This window comes from Branchiostoma lanceolatum, chromosome 18 (assembly GCF_035083965.1).
Source record: "Branchiostoma lanceolatum isolate klBraLanc5 chromosome 18, klBraLanc5.hap2, whole genome shotgun sequence".
Taxonomy (NCBI): Eukaryota; Metazoa; Chordata; class Leptocardii; order Amphioxiformes; family Branchiostomatidae; genus Branchiostoma; species Branchiostoma lanceolatum.
In genome coordinates, this window is record NC_089739.1 from 8,833,084 (window position 1) to 8,857,889 (window position 24,806).

Here is a 24,806-nt window from a genome sequence, read left to right on the forward strand (position 1 = left end):
CATCACGTGACGCACATAACAACCCAGTATTTCTCACTACTATTGACGGTAACCAGCTTGCAGGACAAACATCGCACAAAAAATACGCCAAATACCCCCGCATTCCGCCACTGGGGATTCCTGCCGACTTGGGAATCATCGGACAGTAGTTTCAGGACTTGTAATCTCGAGGAAGATCCAAGAAAGGAGCCAACATGAGCCACACAGAGCCAGGGTAAGACACCACAGACTTATTTTCCAACGCACGCGTCTAAGAAAGATTAGAATCTGCCATGTTTGATACGTGTGGTCACGGTTTTGTATTGAGGAAACGTGCCTTTTTCTGGCCTGTATGATTTTGATATTGATACATGTCATACATGGATCATATATGGACAGTTTAAGAATATGGGGTTCTTAATTTGATAACGTTTGGTTACTGTTAGTCGACATTTTTTTAAAGGTGATTATGCTACTGAAACCTTGGTATAATTGGAAATGGTCGTAACATTATCCATGTGTCAGTTCCTGTCTATTGAATCTATTATCATAATCATCATTGTTCAAATGTATCACGCTTTCATGCAAAATTTTGCTGATTTCACCAATTGAAAAGTTATTATTTTTTCAGAACTTGTCTAAAATACTCAGTAGCAGCATTTGAGAACCAAATTGTGCATTAAATGTTTCTGAATGTCTATAACGTTAATTTGGCAATGATCAGCAAAGGTGTCAATATATGTATGCAAAGTACATTTCTTCCTTTCCTTGGCAGAGACTCCAGGCTCAGTAATAGTAAATAGGTCATTACGATAGTCCCAGCTGATTTTTGCTGTAACAATGTCATGCTTCGAGTAGCCTCCTTCGCAGACCTTCTAGGTCAGCACCAACGTTATCTTTTGGAGGAGCGCTGATTTGCTATTTTCAACATGGACACATTCTCTAATGCAAGGGGAGATAGAACCCCAGGGCTCCCCCCACCTTGCCCTGTGCCATCCTCAACCTATTGAGGTTGACATGTAACAACAAGAAGAAGAAGATACTAGTTACTAGTACTCTAAATAAGTTTAGGCAAGCCGGCAAGTTTTGGCAAGTCCCGTCGGCATTGCAATATAAAATTCTAACCTGGCCCATGAAAATCGCAAATCAGCCGGCATTTCTAGAAGGTCTACGAAGGAGCAGTTTTGGCAAGTGCAAAGGATCTCCCTTTCTGCATTGCAAAATATTACTATTTTTTAGAATCAGAGTGGCCCATGAAAATCACAAATCAGCCGGCCTTCCTATAGCTAGAAGGTCTACGAATGAAGAAGGCTCATAATGCTTTGGGCACAGATGCATTCTTAACAGGGAGAAGGTTAAAGAAAAACCATAAGCTAAATATATCAAAGTCAATATTTGTCCATGCATATATAAGATAGTAGAAGGTCTGTGTAAAGGAAAGATGAACAGCAGAGTCAATATTAATTGATTTGCCTTTCTATGTAGATACCCTCTCTGTAAAATAGGTAACCCACTTTGAGTGAGATTATTGAAGCTGATAATAGAATAAATGCTGGTTGCCTAGTGACCGTTGTACATATAATTACAGAATCACTCATTATAGAATTATCACAGGTCACTGACGAAAGACAGCAGACATTCTGTCTGAAACGTCTGACCATTTCCAAATTTTATCCATTTGCTTGCATATATATAGCTGTTACCTTGCGTCTCTTATTACCTGGATGTCGTAACCTTCATCGATGCTGTAATAGAATCATCCTAAATTATATACTGTTTATCATCATCTCATCATGATGAATATGATTTATCCTAAATTATCACATAGGTAGATGGAGTCGACCAATCAGAAGCCTCCATTGCCCACAATAAGTGGTCTGTTATCACGCCATAACACACCACTTATTGACGTCATGTCAGAACACAACCGTTGCATTTTGTAGATGGAGGTATCTTTTTGATGAATCTTTTTCTTAACCTTGTTTGAAATATCTTTATTGTCTTAAAATTCCCCCAAATGTCCTAAGAATACATGAAGAATTCATGAAAAAAGGAAAGAAATTCAATTCAAGTAAAATTCAAACGGAAGGACTAAAACAATATTTTTCACACCCCCGCCGTCAAAGTGGAACCGGCCAGGACGATCGTTCGCAGAACGCGTTCGAACGTCCGCCATAAGAGTACCACAGTTTTTCGTCGAGGAACTGTCAGACGCCGACTTAGAGTCAGTTTTCGGGTCATGGGAAGTTGGGGAAGACGCCCAGGAACATACTTCAGCAGTTGAGCTAGGGGCAAGGAAGCTGACGAGTGTGACCAACAAGAAGCAGCGGGCTCCCCACTCATCACATTGTATTTCCCGAAGTAGCAAATCATGGGCAAAGAAATCGCCCATAAAACCTCCTACGTTTCTACCCAAGAGGACCCCAGACCGGTATGTTCACGTTTCTGAGGGGTTTTACCTGACGAAAATTAAAAATGTTACTGGCAAAGTCTTGTTCAAAACAAACGCCCCCCTCCCCATGGCCCAAGTCACAAACACGTAACTTCCCGGAGCCGATTTGTTGGCATCGAAAGAATTACGGTCAAAATCGCCCAAATTCTTACAGGTTTGTACCTACAATGATCTCGGCTCGATATGTGTACGCTTCTGTGGGATTTTTTTTCCGGCTTGACTCCGCTTGAGTAATAATTATCCGGGGAAACTACAACATGCGGCAAAGGGGAGGTAAACATGTACAATTCTTACCAAACCTAGGCGTCTAACAACCTGTCAATTTATAACCGTGTGGGCTCGAAGACAAGTCACCGCTTGTTTAAATTTACATTGGATTATATGAAGATCATAATTATGTACAATGGATTGATTTTACGTATAGTATTAAATAAAGAATCTATGTATTGTACAGAAATTTGTCTCTCTTATATGGGTCAGTTTGGATAGGCTATGTGATAATAACGTTAATGACCCGCCTGTTCCTCGGTGTATATGGTGTCATAACGCCTGGTCATGTGCTATAACCACCTCATAAAACCACCTCGTTCGCTTCGCTCACTCGGTGGTTTTATTCGGTGGTTATAGCACATGACCAGGTGTTATGACACCATATACACCTCGGGGCTGGTCATTAACCCTTAATTATATACTGTTGAGTTATTTAAGGCTTAGTAACCATATCTTGTGATATTTAGCTCTTAATGGAAAAAAAAGATTCCTATGCAGAAAGACAATGGTTTCAATAAATCGCTATATGTTCATTGTATATCTGTAAGTAGAACATGTTCAGAATGCTGACAGTAACGTTATACCATTTGGCCAGAAAATTGCCTTGGGGGTATACTGTCTGGTTTCTTGGAAGCCTTGTTATATCAATGCATTGATCGTAATAAATGATTATAAGTAACTTAAGTAAGTGCCTAAAGGCTATCAGAATGCTAGACTATGGTAGTCCAATTTCTACTGTTTCGCATTTGACCATTACATAAATGTATCTATGTACAGGTCTATCCAAGACAAGAATCTGAGGTATTGTTACAAAAAACACAACATTTTTGCAAACGATAGTCGTTTGATAGAACTGTTACTCTGTTTATGAAAAAATTCAGATACTGTATATTATTATTTGATCGGACAGTTGGAATTTTATACCTAATAATTTGTAATCATCACTTTGACTGAAGCCATTAGCGTGTGCATGCGAGTCTGCCATTTTACATTGTGCCATATTTCTGGGGCAGATGCCACGTAAGAAAATTGGTCTTGTCAGCAGCCATTGTCGTTTTCGTGACCCACAGACAATGCGCCTTTTATTAATTCATGAACACAATCAATCGCTTTCTGCGAACTAAGGTCACTGTGTCTTCATAATGCGAGGTATTGTCGTAAGAGAGGTATAGAAATATCTCAAACAAAAGGACCAACAGCGAGAGATGATTTTGATTTGATACAGTTTTGTATGATATCGCTTCACTTTGAGGTATAATTGGCAGAATAATTGTACCGTGAATACAATACATGTAGGTATATCATTTCTTTTTGTCTTGGAACTTGTTGGCCATTATGATATAATGATAGTGATGTTCTTGGCTTGTGGCTGCATAGACCTGGCATGTATGATATCATACGAAATTTGCATTTAAAAATTGTATTTGAAAATATTTTTCCCTGCAATATACATGTATGTACCGGTATTATCTAAATGGCAATCAAATAAGAAAGCAAGGTGTTCTATACATGATATGCTAATAACTAGTGATTTTGATGGAAAAAAATATCAATGTTGATTTTCAGCAATTATGAATTACAGTCAAATCTGGTCAGGCAACCACCTGACACAGGTAGCTACATCCAGTCACAAGCCACAGCAAAATTGTCCCTTCCAATTTTACATAGTCAACCCCACCCTGTCCTCAGCAACCACCTGTTCTCAGCAACCATTTTTCCCTGTTCCATGAGTTTTTTCTGAATCCAGGTTCGACTGTCTAAAGCCAGTTTTTCGAAAAAGTTTCTAATCTTGTGTATGATTTGATAACATTAATGATACAAAATATTGTTCCCCTGCAGGCCCCTGGCTGCCTATAACAGTCTCCAGGACCCACACCTGACTGGGTACTTCAACAACACACGCATGAGGAAACATCTGAAGAAGTCAGGCTTGGTGAGTAACGGATTAATCTTTACAGAAATGCGTGTTGATACCATAAGTTCATTTACCTTTACGTTGATTTTATTTTGTGGTGGGAGGAGAAAAGGAGCTGTTTTGAATATAATATTGAGACAATCCTGTTACAGTAGTGCAGTCACTGTTACAGTATTGCCTTCGCTGTAGACAGAAGGTTATTCTTTTATCGTAATGCACACAATAGGAAACACATTTATTTTCACAGTGTATTGAATTTGCAATTTAGAGGTTACCGCAAAAAATGCAAAAATAAAGCTACCGCAAAAGTTTTAAAATTCGTAGTACTCAGTCTATGTTGTGAGACTAACACTTAAGCTGTACAATACATGTAAATTCTTATTGGCTGAGCTACATTGGCATTTACCGGTAATAAAAGTCGATGAGAAAAAAAATTGTTTCTTTTATCAAATATAGGATGATCAAGCAGTATATCTTTACATATGTTGTGTGCCGAAAATCTTGTGTAACCTGTAACAGCAAGTTAAGGAGTGAGTCAGAGTCTGGATATCAACAAGCGTTTTAATGTCATTCATGAGAGAGACAGTCCACAAACATGCGGGCCAAACTAAGTAGGTTAATCTGACATTAGTGTGTGCCTCTGTACACCTTAGGACACTTAAGGTGCTTTTTATACTACCTGTGTAGCATTCAGGTTTCTTAAGAGGTGTGCCCAGGATTTACGATGAAAAACATGGTACTGCTTTGGGATTATGTTGCCTTGGCAACTAATGTCATTACCACAACAAAGCAAAGAAAAGTAGCAACTAGCTAAGTGGATTTGTTACGAGTTACTGAGTGATCATTGATTGTGTCAATTAAAAGATGTAACTTTGATTACACCATTGTAATAAATCTAAAAATCAATTTGCAAATTTGTCAGACTTAAAATAAATCCATGGAACAAGTACAAGTGTGAACTGAATGAAAATGAAGAGATTTCAAGGTTGTTTGGTTTTCCTGTGTGCAGTAGAGGCATGCTCTGTTCTGTACCCGCCATTGGCAAACATTGTAAATGTAGTTGTTGTGTTGTACCTACATGAGTGTATAGCTACAAGTCTATCTACTGCATTGGGGACCAATAACGTAACTGTCTTCAAGTGAAATGTTGAACTGTATTTTGTCAATAAGAACTCTGGAAAAGTAGTTTAAAACACACTAACAGGAACAGTATACAGAATATGCAGGGTCCTGAGTCTGTAAAAACTATTTTAGGCCACACAAATTTAAAAGATTAAAGATGAAATGATTAAGAAAATAGTATTTGTTTTAAAGATTCCCATAATATTTTTTTTCCACAACAACACAAGGAAATAAGAAGTCCCAGAAGTTATGACAAAACTGTCTTTAATATTATCATCAATAGTGACTTAGTATTTTTCATTAAATCTGTTCTTTCGTCCAATCAGGTAAATCGTCAGGGAGAAATCATCACAGAACAAACGTACCGGCTCAACATGGCACGTCGGGAACACAAGAAACATGTCCGCGAACTTCTCGCACAAGCCATCGTACACAAAACTCTGGACATGGAGGTTTGTACCACCCCTTCTCCTTTGATAAGTGGACTTGTCCATAATTGAATCGTGTAGTAGAATGTTCCACTTTTTCCAGAAATGGGGGTGAAAAAATGTGCAACTTCAGATGAAGGCAGTTGTTCAAAACTCTGGACACGGAGGTTCATACCACCCCTTCTCCTTTGAAAAGTGGACTTGTCCATAATTTTATTGTGTTGCAGAACATTCCCCTTTGTCCAAAAATAAGGGTGAAAATGTGTGTACCTGTAGATGAAGGTGAAGGATTAGTTGTTCGAGTGTTTTGCAGTTCTAGAGTTTGAAGAGAAGTTGAAGTGTGCTTGTGTGGAAATGAAGTTTGAATGGGTTTTCAGTTCAGCTGGGTTTTGCTTGGATGGATGCCATATTGTACATTTAGATTCTTAAACATCCTGAACTATTTTGTGAATGGAACATATAAGACTTTGTATGGATCGCACAATGTATTTGTTGATAGTGAAAGGTCAGAATTTACATATTTTGTTTATCCTTTTGTTGGAGACATGTTGAATGATTGGTGCAAGTAATTATTTATTTTACTAAAGATAAAAAAAAATGGCAATTGAGGCTGTAAAAGTTTTGGAGCTGGAAAGAGACTTTAGTTTTTTATGCCAAAATGGGGGCTGTATTTGAGCTCAAAAGTTGCTTTAATTGGTAACAAAGTCCATTTCAACTCAGATTGCTAATAGTTATTCTGAGAATTTAGAAATATCTTCTTCTGTTCTGGTTTTGGAAAATTCCAAGCCTAAAACTTGATCCCACAATGCTTCACTTTAACTGTTGATCCTGAGATTTCTGTTGTTTGCTCTGATTGGTGGGTGGTCAGCTGACGCCTTTGGTTGCTATGGTTACAGAGGGCGCGACAGGTGGAGATCAAGAAGAAGCTTGAGGAGATTTCTAAGATCGAGCGGGTCCAGAGAATCAGGGTAAGGAAAATTGTGTTGCTTATTATCGCTCGGTTTTCGATCGCTTTTAACATGAAATTAGCACACAAATGTGGTTTAAAGTGGCATTAGATGGCAATTCCATAAAGATTACATTAACTAGAATATTCCAGTTTTCAAGCCACATAAAGTGCTATGGATACCTTTGATATATTAGAGAAGTTTGACTTATCTATATTGTTGAATGTATCTTCATCTAACTTTTCGAGCCAAATATGTGACTGTTAACTTGTTCCTGAAGTAACTTTGGTACCATCCTCCGTAAAAACCGATGGCTCAATCTTTTTGCTTGCCTACTATAATGTTGATGAAGACATTGACTTGACTTCGACTTTCGTACTTTGTAGATTTTGTTTCCATATTCCAGGTGTGGTTCCAAATTAAAGTATTACAGCTGTAAGTTACATGATGGAATACAGTTAAGTGAAAAAATGGTGCACTCTGTTTTCAGTTAGTTCTGACTCAAAGATATATTTTGTATTATATTTTATGTAATCATTTTCACTTAATTAATATGCAGACGGAGCGTGGTCGTCATGGTGACGAGGACATCATCCCGTACCTGTCCCCGCGGGGGTCACGACCCCACTCCGCAGAGGACTACCCCAACCCACGCGTCTACGCCAACGGCACACGGCCCAAGACAGCCCCACAGTTCCCCAAGGGCCATCGCAGGAGAAGGCAAGATGGACCGGTAGGTGTCAGCGTTTTACGCCCAAAAAATTGATTTGAAAATTTTCCCTGTTGCCTTATCTTGTAACCAATACATATTTGATACCAAACGGCGTTGGCATCTGTGTCAGTGCATTTCGTTTGACTCCCCCCCCCCCAAAAGCACCCCAAAAGACCCTTACATGTATATCATAACTATGAGGACACAATTTTGTACAATGTATGTTGGTGCTTGTTTAAGTATTATGCTATTCACTTGCATTATGTTTCTATAATTATTTTTAGTCAACATCTAAACCTTTTCAAGTCAGTTATAGATAAATTTGTATACGTATTGTTGAGTCTGCACTGAGATTTAAGAGAATTGTTAGACTAACTGCACAACCATTGACTTGTTACTGATCTAAGCTCTGTTGTTCTTTGTTTCACGAGCAGCCGGTGTACTTTGATGAGGATGGGATGCCACTGCTACCCCCGCAGGGCCGGCGAGCGGAGGAACCACGGGAAAGTGTGGACTCACACTATCTCTACCAGGTTAGTTTCTTTACTACTCAGTCAATATAGAATAGAACACACTGTATTTCGTATCGCCCGAGGTCAGCAGGAGGGTTGGGACCGATGGTGATGCGGAAAATGCCGTGTATTCTATTTATCTCATACCCACACACTTCAATGTGAAATGCGTCAAAAGTTGAGAGAGTTTTGTGTCCCGAAACAAAAAAATTGTAACAACATTGATTCCAACGTCCCAATCCAAATTCAAATTTCTGACAGCAGCGCATCCGGCGCACTCGAAGCCGATACGAATCAAACAAGGGAAGCCTGGGCCATATGTTCCACTAAGCACTACAAGGATCTGAACATACGAACACGCGCACAGCCTTCTATGTGTTCCCCAGACAGAGTTTTTTCAGATAATGTTCATGGGTATTTTCCAACAACAGAATCAACGAAGACATGCGTACGTAGCAAACTGTCTTTCTGGTTTTTACGTTTCTATTAATATCATATGTTTGTGTTGTTACAGGTGGACCCAGCGGCACTGCGAACCTTCACCAACAACATGGGCAACATGGACCTCGGAGGGGGGGTCTCCCCCTACACCCTTCCTGTGGTCGACCCCTCCGTACTGGACCCCAACATGTCCCCCCACCCCACCCCCCGAAAACCTTCCAGCAGCAGGCAGCGGTCACGCAGTGGGGGGAACGGGTCCTCAGGGGGCAGCACCTACCGGGGTAGGCGCTTAAGGCCACCATCGAACAAGGTAAGGATTGAGTGTCACATTTGTATCTATGATACATACTTCAAGATCTGTATCTGTATAGCTGGTACAATCACCCTTTGGTGTAACATACAAATGTACTAGATTTGCAGGCACACATTGCGGCAGCAGCTGGTTATACTACACTGAAAGGCCTGTGACAGTGAACGAGTTCAAAAAGGAGGTTATAATCTGATTTTAACATCGGATTCCTTGGTTTCACTCTGCGATTGTTGTAGGAATAAATATATTGTGATGATTTGGTGTTTGTGATGTTAGCTGACAATTTATAGTTACTGTAACAGTAGCTCATGTTGTGGTAAAGTCTTAAAGTGGCTGTCTTAAAGTGTCATATTTCTTTGTGTTTTCATGCACTGTTTTTTTGTTAGTTTCACTCTCAGGACAATGACGACATACATTAATTTGTAGTCTCCTATTTGGCAATGATAATTCTAGGAAGCTCAGAACTCTGTAGATCTAAAAGTTAAACATTTTTGTGTTTATCCACAGGGTTCGTTGACGCTGCACCGCTTGGAGCCTCCCAAGGCGCACCGTACGCAGCTCCAGTCCATGTGCGAGGTCACGATGCGCTACGTCGGGAAGAACATCCACCTGGACGTGGAGCGGTTCGACTACCGCGATGAGATCATGGTGGAGCAGCAGCACTGTGGGGGGAACACACTTGTCGTGTTCCGCGAACTCCTGCACGAAGGAAGTAAGTGGTGAACCTATTACTGTAATAGCCTGATTTCAATCAAGCCTCCTGTAACCGCTCGCCGCCCTGTAACCGCTCGCCGGACAGCTGGAGTTTGTGTTATACAGACTATTACTGTATTTGCATTTAAGTTCACAGGGATTTGATTTCGTGGAAGGGATAAAATTGAGTGTTCACAGTGGTTTTCTGTTCGCGGTTGAAATAAAGGGTTAGGCAGACAAAAGACAAAACATTCATTTTCACAATGGTTTTAAGTCTGCAATGAAGAGGTTACTGCAAAAACCAAGGACATTAAACCACTGCAAACATATCAACATTCACAGTAGTTAGTTAAAGTCCTTACCGAAGTGGAGCAGTTCGACTACCATGGTCGAGCAACAGCACTGCGGTGGTTGTACTCTTTCTCATAAATTCTAAGCGCTGAGTACAAAGTGCTGAGCAGAGAAGCAGTATGTTTACCAGTTTTTAAGTCTTTTGACCTCCCCTATAGGAAATTACACTGGTAACATCATTGTCTTAAAGTAATATTTTCTTTTTTGACTCGACAGCCTCCTTCTCCTTCATATCGCGGCGTCACCGCGGCTTCCCCTTCAGCCTGACGTTCTACCTGAACGGGCTCCAGGACATCCGCCTGAGCGCCTGCTGCGAGTACAAGCACAAGAAGGGCCGCAAACTGGGCAGTAAGCTGGGGCACTTCGAACTGGTCAACATCGATGGAGCTGCACCATGCTACAGGTCAGGATGTCGTTCCTCTTGTAGTGTAGCAGGTTACCTTGCTGTTTCTGTAGCAGGGTATATTTTTACAGGGAGAGGTTGCTCCACCACCTTTACCTCCCCAACTGAAGTCAGGTACCCATTTTTACACCTAAGTGGAGTAAGGAAACATGTCTAAAGTCCCTTTTCCATGAACACAACATTGACACCCTGAAGAAAGACACTGGCCTTGAAGTTTTTAGTCTGCTCCAAGCGATGAGGGATAGAACCACATGGACTGCCATCACGACTCGAGGCCTTCCAGTTTGACATAAGCAAGCTAAGCAAGTAAGCACAACATCTAACCAGGAATGCGTTAGGAAATGAACCTGTGACCTCTTGATCTTGTGTCCACTAGCTTAGCCACTTGGCCATTTGACAACACTCTCTATAATGCATGAGATGAGGTTTTAAAGTGTTTGTTGTGCTGTTCCAGATGCCAGGCAGCTGAGGGGGTACCACGGACACCCCGTCCTCCGAAGGGCAAGAAGAAAAAGAGCAAGGAGGAGACATCAGGTTGGTTATCTTCTAAACCTTAACGTCAACTCTCATAATCCGGCCGGTACTCTAAAACCGTCACGTTAAAAAAGAAACAGTGGATCTAAAGAGTTCTACCAAAGCAGCATCTGTCATCCCTGAGGCATGCACCCTTTAGATATACTGGCCAGGAGTTCAAGACATTCTTGAGAAGACCTCGATAACACTTTTTTTAACAGTGGAGGTATTTGAGTACCTGGCAGAATTATGAGGGTTGATATTTCCACAACTTAGCTAAGGTTGTTAAGAGAAAAATGTAAAAAGAAGAAGCTACAAAGACAACAGAAAAATTAACATCTTGAAAGTTATCTAAGTGTATATTTCTCATTGACAGGTACTTGCAGGTGGTGGGCATTGTAAGAGACAAAATGATTGTTTCATTGCAGATGAATGTCATCTTGAAGTTCGTCTGTTCTGAATTCTAATCCTTGTTGTAAACATTCCATCCTCACGCTCCACGCTCAGTCCCTGACAAACAAGGAAACAGCGACAGGAAGCTGACCTTTGCTTCCGACCTTCAGAGCGCAGCTTCCCAGACAAGTACGGAGAAAACAGAGGGAAGCAGGAATCAAAAAAATGCCATAGACAGTCAAAAGTCATCTGTAGATGCGGAAAGTGTCAAACCAGCCGAGTTTCATTGTCCTGAATCAATGGAAGAAGACCGGACCCCAAGGGAAAGGGAAGAGAAGCAAAGCACTCTGGGATCAGAAAAGCCAAGCATTGTGGGAGAAGACCAGCAGAGCAGCTCTAGTGCCTTTGATGATGGTCGTTCAATCCCAGAAGAACTTGCAGCCACGAGGAAACGTCCGCCATCTGCAACCCAGTCGGTCGTGGAGGTCGAGGTGCATCATGGGACGAAAGCACAAAGCATGATGGGAGAAGATGCCGAAAGCATCGTTGAAGTGGAAGAAATCCGAAACCCCGAGGAAGAAGCCAGTAAAAGTTCCAACGAAGCTTCCGTCATCGACGAAATTATAGCAGATGGCAGTGAGGTCATTGAGGATGGTTTCCATAGCGATGACCCCGCCCCAACAGAAAGGACAGATGATGAAAAGATGGATGTTGAAGATGAGATGAAAGAAACAGCAGCCAATGAAGACAAAGCTGAAGGTTTACAGATTTACCATCAGGTGTTCTGCACAGAGTCTTAGAGCTTTCCAAACACCCATCCTCTGTTTTCTAAGCCTTTTATTGCGCGAGGGTTTAAGATTTTTGGTTCATGGCACATTCTTAACATGTTTCTTCTGTAGTCTCAGCACCAAGGTCACTCTTGTTGGTTTCTTAAGTGGAAGGACTTGGTAGGGTTGAAAGGTTGAAACACTGGTCACTGTAGATTTGAAAAGATCCTTGACATGAAATATTTCAAATATCTTGTAGTGAAAAATAATGTTCCTCAGTATATATATACTGATGGAAACATTCTCTTACAATGTTCCCTTGAAGTTCAGGAAAAGCCTTTCCAAGTTGTAAGTGACCAGTGTTATTCACAGGTGTAAGTTCAAAGGTGTTTTTTCCTTCAGTTGGTAAACCTCTCGGTGAGGGCTCTTGAAAGTAATGCATAATGGTTTGTGATATTTGATGATGACATTCTGTGCTTTTAATCTCACTTGCAGAGGCTGACAACTATGAGGAAGACTTTGAGGAAGAAGGGGAGACAGAGAAGGAAAGTGAGGAGTCTGGAGGTAGTTCTAAGAAAGAAGGTAAGCCTTAAGTTGCATCTATGTACAACTTGAGATTTTTTGGGAGGAAGCTACTTATAACCAAAAATGCATAAATTCGCCATATTATTATGATAGAGGGAAAAAAGTGCCAGGTCATCCACAAAGAGGTATACTGTGGATTTAGATTGATATATAATTATATAATTATACTAATATCCGATCTTTGTTCCAAATTTATCACTCAAATCATAGACCATCATTTTTTTGTCTTTCATAATGAGTTGCATCAAAATAGAGGTGTAGTAGAAAACAATGATTTCCCTTTGACTTCGTAGATACATGTAGGTCTGTCATTGTTCCCAAAGTTTTTACAATGCATGTATTGGTTTGACTTTATTATCTGTGCTGAATATTCAACAGTTGAGTAGATTTTATTTCATGTTTTTATTGGTTGATTGCTTATGTTGATTATTTTAATTTCTACATAAAGTTCTTTATATTTTTACAAGAGAGGACAAGGAAACAAAGTATGACACGACTGACTGACAAGCAACAGACTGACATTGACAGTTACCATTACGACGATCAACTGACTTACGTAACAACAAACTCTAGGACTGACATCCAGTCCAAAAGGTCAGAGTTCACAGAGATGCAGGTGAACAACATGTCCTCTGACCTTGACCCAACGACCTTGACAAACATGGCTGCCTCAGACTTGACGGATGTTTCACAGTTGACAGACTCTGACTCTAACAGCCTGACTTTGACAGATGCCAATCAAATCTCAGAGACACATCACACATCGTCTCGCTCAATCAGTAGTCTCACAGACATACTTAAGACAGGAGAAGACATTTTACAAGACAACGTCTCTGTGTCTGAGACACACACTGAAAACTACACTGACACCCCATTCCACACTGACTCATACACATCATTTTCTGACTCAGAACCAGGAACACATTCCAAGGTTAAAATCCCGAGGGTAGCAACAATAGACAATTTGCATCTGGCAGAAAGCGACTTAAACTCAGCAACACACTTTACAGACACTGATGCTAAAGTTGATTTGGAAGAATTTGAGAACGAGCCTAGAAACAATACATACTGTGAGGAACAAAGTATAATTTTTGATGATGACCTCCATGATACGGTAGATCAAAATTTAGAGGTCATGATGGCTGACGGAAAAGATGAAAAAACATCTAATGACACGCAGAAAAGTTCTCACGATTCCCAGTGTGAATTCTCAGCAGAAGAATATGAATCAGACTCCTCAGATACCATCGACCATGCCTTGAAGACATACTTGTCTCAAGAGCTGTCGGAAACAGAGATAGAATCTGACCTTGAGTCAAGGGCAGAGGATAAGGAACAACAGTCAAATGACCTTGAAGTTGTAGACGGTAAAACCGAAACAGAGATAGAATCTGACCTTGAGTCCAGGGCAGATGATAAGGAACAACAGTCAGATGACCTTGAAGTTGTAGATGGTAAAAGGGAAAGTTCCGACCATGGCAAACAGGAAGTTTTGGGTGGTACAGTAACTACTCTTGCAGTATCACCAGAGCATAATTCGGATGTCACAAATCGTTTTGTCATAGAAGATGGTCAGAGTGAAAAGTTGATTACTGGAAACGATGAAACAACAAACAAACAAACAACAACAGGCAAGGGATCAATTAAATCATCACTTGAGTTGTCCGAAAGTAAAGATACTGAAAAAATGTCAGATACTTTAGAGGAAGCATTGAAGACATATATTCCTCAAGACCTATCAGAGACAAACAGACAAACAAAAGCAAACAAGGAATTTAAAAAAGCATCAACTGAGTTGTCCGAGAGTGAAGATACTGAAGAAATATCAGATACTTTAGAGGAAGCATTGAAGACATATATTCCTCAAGACCTATCAGAGACAAACAGACAAACGAAAGCAAACAAGGAATTTAAAAAAGCATCAAATGAATTGTCCGAGAGTGAAGATACTGAAGAAATGTCAGATACTTTGGACGAAGCGTTGAAGACGTATCTTTCCCAAGACCTATCAGAAAGTGAGACGGAGTCTGATCCTGAAGAAACTGAGGTTGAGTCAGGAACAGAAGACGAAGGTCGAAGGTTGAAGGAGTTACTGCATACCCTAAAGTTAGGAGATCATTAAGAATTTTACATCAGAGTCATGGAACCATTGATTTGCATATTTTGAAATATGTTCTTAGAAGAACCAAATTTAAAGTAGCCAAATATGTTTTCATTAATTAGTCTTTTCAAATAGGTCTGATTCAGAAGTATAATGGTTGAGGAATTCTACTTGGTATACAGTAAAACTTGTTGATTTAAAAGTTTGTAGGTTTTGAATGAATCTACTTCGTAACATTAGATGATATAAAGAATGTTTTAATTTTGTAAAAACTTTGGAGCAAGCTATTTCTAGAATTTCACAGAAAAAATTATAAAGGTTAAATTAGACAATGAGATAAAGAAAGGAGACTCAGTGTTTTTCTTGCTAAACCTAATTCTGAACTCGTTCTAGGTCGTCCCTTAGACAGCTGTAAGGCTGACAGGATGAATAGTTAAAAGAAAGAAAACTATCTAACTCTGTCTCTCTCTCTCACACACACACACACACACACACACGTGCATGCACACACACACGCACACACACACACACACACACACACACACACACAATGTACATTTAGATACCCAACACAAATACATGGCACACATGCATCCAGCAAAAATAAAGACTGCAAAAATTCCCAAAGAAAGCAAAAATAGACTCATGTGCCATAAAACTGTGTCTCGTTATGTGCCAAAGATGAAGCCAAGGAGCAGTACACTCCAGTCGACTCGGAAGAGGAAGAAATTGCTGAAGTAAAAGATGAAGAAATCTCATCAGAGGAGGGGGCACCCGCAGAGGAGGAAGATGAGGACATGGTGGACGAAACTGAGAAAGAAGGATCTGAGGAAGTAGTAGAGGAGGAGCTGAAAGAGGAAATTAAACAGGAGGACGAGGAGGTCGCAGAGGTAGAAGTGGAGGAGGAGGTTCCCATGGAAACGGAGCAAGGTCTGCCTGAAGTTTGATTTTTTTAAGTTTTTTTATTTATTCTATTCACATGATTTGACAAGCATTGGACAAGCACAAACTGCTAAGATAAGATATATTTAACGAACATTGGGCAAGAAGTGCCTGACGCTTGATAAGTCTATTGCTAACTTCTCTGCTATGATTATTAAGTTATTGACTAACAATGCTTAACTCATTTACTACAAATGCTTGAACATGTTGATGTCAGTTACTCTAGCTCTGTAAGCCTAAGGGGACTTCAATTATTATCTCTAACATTTCTCTGCCTAATGATTAATGATCAAAGTTGATTGCTAACTTGTTAACTAACATTGCTAACTTATTGACCAGCATTATTGGTATGAAAGGATGACATGGTGTTTTAAAGGTTGCTAAAAATCCCTTTCCATATATAGTACACTATTGATGAACACCATTCTAATGAAAAATCATAGTTAGGGAAAGCTTGCAGACTTTGTTAAATGTTACCTAATATTAATGCTTAAGAAGTGCTATAATGGATTGGTGTAGAACAACCATGATTGTGCCAATGTGTAGTTATACTGATTCAGAAGGACATTTCATATAGCAAGGGTGTATACAGTTTAGCTGTACAAGCCATCACTGTGTAATGTAGATTCAGCTGATGTTCTGAAACTGCTAGGAAAAACTTTTGAAAGATTTGATTCTATATGTTTGTACCAAGGGAGTACAATCATTGATGTTGTGAGATGTGTCTGAATGAGAACATTCAGAACTGACGTTTCTGTCTATATTGGTTGATCAGAACAAAAGGGGACACTTTGTCTTTGGTGTGATTTTACCGCAACACTGAGTAACTAGAACGTTTTCTGCAGGATTGTTAAGATTTGTATTGAAGTAGGGGGATTTGTGTACTTTGGAAAGCAGGAAGTTATGGGCCGATTCTACCCAGTGCACTAAAACATCTCTATCTATGCTTTTCAGTGTAAGATCTGAATTGCCTTTTTTTGATGAGTTTAGATTGCAGTGTACATGTACGCAAGTCATGCTATGTCATGATACAAGGTCTTCTAATGAATCAGTCATATGAATTAGCTTGGTCAAGTTGTAATCATATGCATGCTACATGTATGTATACGCAAACTATGTGTTTTCTTCATGACCAACTCTTGTATGGTACCCTCTTTAAACATCTGTGATTCCTTTAATTGCTCTTTCACTGAATAAAGTCTTCTTAAGACTTGGAAGCATTTGTACAGTGTAACTACATGCACACTTCCTTCAGAAAAGGCAATGATTTTAATGTTGTCGAGAAATTACTCGACTTGGAGGGGGTTTGTCCCTCAGACGCTTTCTTGGAGCACCGTTCCCGCTGATTTCTGACCAGATGACTATACTAGACGTAAGACCTTTTCTTCCTCAAGGGTGTTGTCATCGTGCATGTAGTGATGTCTTCTCCTGTGTTCATATCTTCCTCCTTGCACACCCTTTCCTGGTCACCCCTTGTGGTGTATATGGAGTGGACTGGTCCAACAGTCATATGCATGTCAAGTGTGGATTATCCCACCTTATCATAGGGGTGTTGACCTAATGCACTTGTCTTAGTGTGGTCATTATGCACTTTGTGGTTTTGTTTTGAGTTCGTATTTCGTCGTTTCTTTTGAAATTAGAATTTTGGTTAGTATGGTCTCTTTGATCGTTTTTTTGCTTGTTTCTTGGCTTGTGTTGACTTTGTTGTCAGGTGTAAATGTATAGAATTTGTGTCACCATGGTTTAGAACAGGGTGGTCAAACTGGAGGTGTTTTGATGTTCTGTGAAGCACGAAATGTTTCTGTTAGGCCACGTACATTTCATTTCATGGATGATATCTTCTAAAGTCCCCACATCGATCTGACAGTAGAGTCAGAAAAACAAACTTTGAATGTACAATTACAGGGCAAAATCTGTGCATGAAATTGTGTCTGTGTCATCCATCAAGTGAAATTTATGTTGCCTGATATGGTGTTCTGGTGATTTTTCATTTGATGTTTGGTGCAATGATTCAAGATACTATTTATGATATGTTCATTCTCAATGTTGTTGTAGTTGACACTTGCATGACAGTTTCAGCTGTAGTGTTAGCAGTTACATCAACTCTCATTCTTCCACCTGTACCCTAAGACCTCTGCATTTAGAAATGGAAAACAGTGAATTTAAAGAGATCTAATACAGCATCTGAGTGATACGCACACTTCGTATATCCAGATGCTCAAGACATTCTTGAGGCCTTGATGATACCATTTATAAGATGTTATAATTATGTATAATAATCAGAATGGAATTATGAGAGTTGACATAATGCTAGATTTGGGTATTATGACACAAACCACAATCCCCTGCAGGTAAATATCATTGGTTAAATACAGTACAGTATAAAAGTACATATTACAGGTAATTACAATCATTTTCCAGCTACTTCAATGCCCCTGTCCTTGGTGCTGAATGAAACACCATCAAGACTGGTGCCTCTGTCCTCGGTGCTGAATGACTACTTATAGTTACTACTAGATATTGTTTGCTTTGACCTTCAATAGTGACCATCTCACTGACATGTTCCATGTTTTCTTTGACCTTGACAGGAACTAAGACCAAGAGAAGGTCATCATCATCTTCAAGTTCATCATCATCATCATCATCGTCATCATCATCCGACTCTGAAATCGAGGACGAAGTTGACAAGCCCGCAGAGAAGACTGAATCTGTCCAAGAGGAGGTCACTGAAGAGATTCCTCCAGAGGAAGTCACAAAGGCAAGTGCCTCTGAGGCTGGAAGCATCCCTGAAAGCCTTGAGAAGGCTGAAAGCGTGAAGACTGAAAGCGTGCAGTCGGAAAAAGCGGAAAGCGTCCAGTCTGAAAAAGCAGAGAGCGTGCATACAGAAAAGGCAGAGAGTGAAGAAGACAAAGCTGAAAGTGTCGCAACAGAAAAAGAAGAGAGTGTCAAGTCATCGAAAGCAGAAAGCGACAAGTCGGAAAAAGCAGAGAGTGTGAAATCTGAGAGCGCTTCGGAGAAAACAGAGTCTGTGGAAAACAAAGATGACAACACATCAGAAAAGGCTGAATCCGTGGCAGAGACCCCAAAAGCTGACTCTGAGGAGGACAAAGCTGAATCTGTGGCTGACAAATCGGATGCTGGTGAATCAGAGAAGGCAGAATCGGAAACAAGTGGGAAAAGGGACGGAGCAGGGATGTACGACGGAGCAGAGTCTCAGACAAGTACAGAAAAAGCAGAGAGCGAAAAGGAAGATGAGACCGTTGGTGAGTTTGAAATAAAGTTGTATCTGCAAGATATACTTTTCCTACCTCTACTGCAACTGCTGCTGCAGCTGCTATCACACTCACCTAACACGATGCTGACTGCCACAGTGTGATTGTTCTTTGTTTGAATTATAGCATGGCGTTAGACATGTAGGGCTTACATGTAGGCATGACAGGTAGTTTGTTGTAGTATCACAGTTTAGCCAGTGCCAGCACACACACCCTAACCCTGCCATGCACTGAAGTGACTGCTACAGGGACATGTCATAGCGACATGTGCATTGTACCTATTCAGCAAAAATTCTGCTTGACTACATACATGTATTACTGACTGTTTTGTTTAGTTGGTTTTCTGAAAGTAGTTTTTGTTCCATTACTTTGTCTTAGTTGGTTATTTAGACAAAATCAGTTATTTTTGATTCCTATCCCACAGACAGATATTATGTTCATCTTACCACAATGTATGGTTATCTTTCTCAGGGTCCACTAAAGAGAGTATAACAGAGGTCATCGCCGAGGCAACCAAGGAAACTCCCCACCAATCAGAGGTGGAGCTTAGCGATGATGAGTCAGACAGTGACAGTGACGACTCTGGGAAGGAGAGTGAAAAGGAGGAGGAGAGTCCTGGGAAGGAGAGTGAGGCTGAGTCAGGCCAAGGGGAGAGCAAAGAGGCGGATGTCACAGGTAAGACTTCTTTAAGGCTCCATTTCTTTTAATTAAGAAAATATGAATTTTAAGATGCTTCCTTTGGATTTTAGAAATTTTAAGAGTGTCATCTATGACAACTGGAAGAATAGCTAATTGTGGATCTAAATAATGTTCAAGTCAAAGTTTTATGTTTGTATTGCCTACTCTGTAAACTGCCTCATGATGTAACATACCAGGTTTGCACTGAAGAGCACAAGCTCCACGTCCGGAAAGATTTATTTTAAGGTGCTCCTGTCTCTTGACTTGACAGTGAAAGAAAGAAGAAATATGCCATACATCACAGGTCAGGAGATGATAGCCTTATAACTTAACCTTCAGCATGCTAAGGTAGCCATTTGGCACCAAATTTGTATGTGCAGGATTTAGGCAGCAGGTTGAAGGTTAAGTAGTGTACGTGCATCTAAGATTTCACTTACTAAAGGAACATTTGTCTACATTTCTCCAGCTGAAGAAGAGAAGGAGGAGGTGCTGAGTCAGCCGGAGTCGGCACGGAGTGTTGAGCTGACCGATCCTCTTCCCCCATTGGTCGAGAACAAGACAGAAGCCGACCTATCAGGATACAAGCTGGACCAACAGCAGGTCAGACTCATTCACTCTTACATTCATTCATTCATTCATTCATTCATTCATTCATTCATTCATTCCATCCTTCATTCCCTCCTGCATCCATTCCCTCCTTCATTCACTTCAGTCAGTAAAGTTTGCTCCTTTATTCAATAATTTGTTTTGACGGCTATTTACGTGTAGCACAAAATTTCCATAATTATAGTCTTATTTGGCATGCACTTTGTAAAGTATTTTTTTCAGAAATGAATTATTACTGGTCTGTATGTTTAGAAAACACCAAGATTATCTCAAGTTTATTATGATTGATAGTGTTACTTCAATACTTATTTTTGTACTTCATCTTTTCTTTTAAATGTGCTTTTCCCTCTAATGTATCACAATCTTTAGTCTTGTCCAAGCATACATGGTATACTGTGTAACTGTCTAAATTTCTGTGTCTTCAGAATAATAATACTAGTTTTTTACTGCTTTCCTGCAGGTTGAAGAGCTGGTGTCCCTGGTGGGGAAAAGTGACATGCTGTCCTCCCTTGTCCTGCGGAATGGTTCGTTTGACGATGCCAACGCTCAGAAACTCTGTGATGCCGTCAAGAAGTCCCCAGCTTCTATCAAGGTCAGCACATCATATGATAAATTGTGACCTAAGTTAAATTTGTGTTGCCCTTGACTTTACAATGGGAATATCAATTATACAAAATGTGCAAGTATGACTAAAAAGGCAACAAAACACACTAAGCGTAAAAGGATTCGTTTTTTATCGATGAAATTTGTTGAGAGATCTATCAAATCACCTGGTCGCAGCGAGGTTACCAACTTGTTGCTGGCCCAATGTGATAGGGGTTTTACCGTGTCTGGTTAAACATAATTAAAGAGAAGGAGAAAAGTGAAACAAATATGCATTTCTCTTGTATCTGCAGATGTTGAACTTCAACCTGAACAAGGTTGGTCCCGAGGGAGCAGCTGCTGTTGTCGACACCCTGAGGACAAAACCTTCCATAGAGGTTCTACTGTAAGTAGAAAATTAGTGCAACATTACTGTATAAAGAATATGGTCTTTTCATTGAACTACCTTTAGAGAAGATACTGAAGTTGAGCTTGAGTTAGTATATTGCAACCCACCACTAACGTAGAGCCAAATTTTCCTTGGTACCAAAGTTGATTCTGATGCCTTGGAAAATTATCCTTAAAAAAATTGACTTGCTTTGGTGCTGTTCAATTAAGGGGTCATACGTAATGTCCTTGAAGGAATTAACACTAATTGCAATATTTGATTAATTGAATTTAAAAAAAACTGTATTCCTATGTTCCTCTGCAGCCTCCATGGCAACCCTCTTGGTGATGAGGGTGTGACCAACATTGCAGATGGTCTCATCTCCATCTATGACTCTTCTAAGGCTGACCAATCAGAGTCTGCCACATCAGAGCAGCCTGACCAACCAGAGCCAGCTGCATCAGAGCAGTCTGACCAACCAGAAAGTGCCACATCAGAAAAGTCTGACCAACCAGAGCCTGCCACAACAGAGCAGTCTGACCAACCAGAGCCTGCCACATCAGAGCAACCTGACCAACCGGAAACTGTTGCATCAGAAAAATCTGACCAACCAGAGGACACTGCTGCCAAACAAAAAGATGAGGAAGAAAAAGAGCCTGAAAGTGGGGAAAAGGAGGGAAAGAAGGAAGAGGAAAAAGATGAGAATCCAAGTGATGTTGAGGACAAAGACGACAAATCTCCTGATCAAGAAGAACAGAAACCAGAGGAAGCAAAAGAAGAGAAAGACGAGAACCCAAGTGATGATGATGAGGAGGAGGAGGATGAATCTTCTGCTGACTCAGAGGTTACTGTAAAATCCGAGGGTCAAGAAGAGGGTAAAGTTGAAGGGTCAGAGGGCAAAGCACCATACATACTGCAGCAGCTTGACCTTGGTGATTGCAGCTTTGGTGACGGTGGGGCAGAAAGTTTGTCTCGCCTTCTCAAGCACGACTGCGGCCCGCGGGTCCTGATGCTGACGGGCAACAAGGGCATTTCTGCGGACGGATGGAGGAAGATGTCAGAGGCTCTGAAGACCAACACAACGGTAAAGGCACTCCACCTTGACTACTGCGATATGACGAACATCGAAGTGGCCATGTTTACAGAAGGTCTGTCTGAAAACAAGACAATTCAGACCGTGGACTTGGAAGGGAACAACATTGGGTATGGAGGTGGGCGCAAGCTGGTACAGATGTTGCAAAGGAACAATTCAATTCTAGAGATGAAGCTCCACGAGGGAAACAGCGGCATGGGAGAGGGGGCTAAGAAGGAAATCCAGGAAGTCTTAGACAAGAGGGGGTCTTAGTGCAAGCAATGAAACAGTCTTAAAACATTCCCTAAATCTAAGGCAATATCCATTGTCATGTTTTTCTCAAAAAGGTATAGAAACAGCAGTAGGAACTGTAACAGTTGTAGAAACAGCAGTAGAAACTATTTTGCTTCTTAGATTATTTTGCAGCTTTCTCAGCTTGTGTTTCTGAAAGACAAGGTATAGACGTGAATATACATGCAACTATTGAAAATAGTAACTCATACGTTTTGAAATTTGGTGTGTTTTATGCTTAAAAATCGTTTTTCAAGTCTGTATATACTTTGAATTTTCGATGCTGAAAATTACTGTATAATTGAAAGGTGTATATATCATTTTTGATTCGAAATTGGTGTGATACAAATAGAGAAGATTGACTCAGAAGCAATAAGACAGCTGATTATAGAAATGAGAGTTATTCATATCTTAGCAACTGTCATGTTGCAATGATGAGGGATTTCATTAATCTCCAAGCAGATCTACACCGGGCGCCGATAATCATATATGTTAGCCAGAGAAGCTCCAGTCAGCCAGATAAGCTACGGGGCTGACTGGAGCTTATCTGGCTGACTGGAGCTTCTCTGGCTAGCATATACGATATTTGGCGCCCCGTGTAGATCTGCTTGGAGATTAGGATTTCATCCCTAGTAGCAATGTTGAAAATGAGTGCTTCCAAGTTCACGAAATCATCAAAGATCAAAGAATACTTAGGAATGCTAAGTAGTTTCTTGTTTGTTCTCTGCTATTCTTGTCAGGTGCCTATGGTACATTGTATGTTTTGTATTTAGGTGTTAAAACAGTGCATTACTCAAATATCACAAGATTTAATACATTTGTTCCATTTTACAAGCAAAATGTTTAAGCAAAACAGAATGTGTTTCCAGATATGAAATTGGTGGATTTGGCATGATACTGCTACCAGGTTGAGTTTAGTTTACATGTACACCTTAAACATGTGTGATCATGTGTTTGAAGCCTCCGCACCGCAACTTGTATTTAGACATATACACATGTAGTTAGAGAGTGTAGTTTTATAACTCTATTCAAGATTTGTGGAAAGAAATCATATCAAAATTGATTCAGGTGTGTTATTTCAATCAAAATCTGCAACATTTGAGATATTTTTAGCTGAGAAAAATATGTTTGCTGTGTCTAACTGTACATACAGGTAGTTTGCAAAGCAATATATGGATTTTAAAGGGTTTTTCAGAGCCAACATTTTTGCAATGGGGTAATATGAAGTAGATGGGCCCAATCTGTGTTGTTCACAGTTGGTGTACAAATATGGTTATTTTGTAGGTAACAGTGCTTGATTCACAAATACAATTTGTACCTCAGTCTTTTTGTAATTTTTATGGGGAATGTGGAAATGTGTAGTTTCTTTTTTTTCTGTCAAAGCTTTTTAAAGTGTGTGACTGTATATATTGTAATTAAGTATACCACAACTGCCTAATCAACGTTTTGAAAAGCCAAGCTGCATTTGTGAATTGATCCCCAATTGAGTAAGATGCGAAGATGACCAAAAATCAAACAAAAGCAAAATATGGTTTGTTGATGAAGGTTTGACATCCAGATAATAAGATACGCAAAAAATGATCACTCAACAATTCTAAATTTTATCCAGTTGCTTGAGTAATTTTTTTTTCGCAAAATATGGTTGACTGCCACTACAGGCTTTGCTATTAGTCCACAACTTCATTGGCATTGCATCCATTTTTGTCAATAGCAGGTCCGTCCATGATCATAGCTTTGTGTGTGGTTATGTTTCTGCAATTTCTCTATCTTTGGTATTAAAGGTAGTTTTCTGGAAATGATGACTGTGTCAAATCATTGGTTATTTATTTATTTATTTGTTTATGCATGTGTGTGTGTGCACGTGTATGTGTGTGAGAGAGTATGTATGTGTTTGCGTGTGAGATCAACTGAAAGCTTGAAGTTCGTGGCCAGAACTTTATTTGCAGTAGTGGACTTTTCATGGTCAGGGACATTACCATATGAATGAAAACTAAGCACACAGGTAGAAAAAAGTCAGCATTGCTATTGATGAAGGAAAGATTCGTGCCTTCAGGATAAAAGAAAAACAGTTTGAAATTTTC

General features: G+C 40.0%; 2 protein-coding genes across 4 annotated transcripts; both read left to right on the plus strand.

The window, feature by feature from the left end:
* Positions 1–24,047, plus strand: LOC136423825 (glutamate-rich protein 3-like). Of its 3 annotated transcripts, XM_066412166.1 has the most exons (20): positions 1–214; positions 3,479–3,502; positions 4,541–4,634; positions 6,065–6,190; positions 7,063–7,134; positions 7,673–7,846; positions 8,260–8,358; positions 8,852–9,088; positions 9,596–9,800; positions 10,349–10,535; positions 10,990–11,069; positions 11,556–12,200; positions 12,704–12,790; positions 15,576–15,824; positions 18,425–19,099; positions 19,580–19,783; positions 20,253–20,386; positions 20,853–20,984; positions 21,289–21,380; positions 21,687–24,047. In XM_066412166.1, exons 1-20 carry the CDS (start codon positions 195–197, stop codon positions 22,705–22,707), a joined length of 4,557 nt encoding a protein of 1,518 aa, XP_066268263.1. In that variant the 5' UTR covers positions 1–194; the 3' UTR covers positions 22,708–24,047. The 3 variants fall into 3 exon arrangements, with proteins under 3 accessions (XP_066268263.1, XP_066268264.1, XP_066268265.1); XM_066412167.1 differs by lacking the exon at positions 3,479–3,502 and having other exon boundaries at positions 2–214; XM_066412168.1 differs by lacking the exon at positions 11,556–12,200 and having other exon boundaries at positions 3–214.
* Positions 13,191–14,877, plus strand: LOC136424519 (clumping factor A-like). Its single transcript, XM_066413134.1, has 2 exons — positions 13,191–14,297; positions 14,797–14,877. The coding sequence occupies exons 1-2, from the start codon at positions 13,281–13,283 to the stop codon at positions 14,875–14,877; spliced, it is 1,098 nt and encodes a 365-aa protein (XP_066269231.1). The 5' UTR covers positions 13,191–13,280.
* Positions 24,048–24,806: the final 759 nt, after the last annotated feature.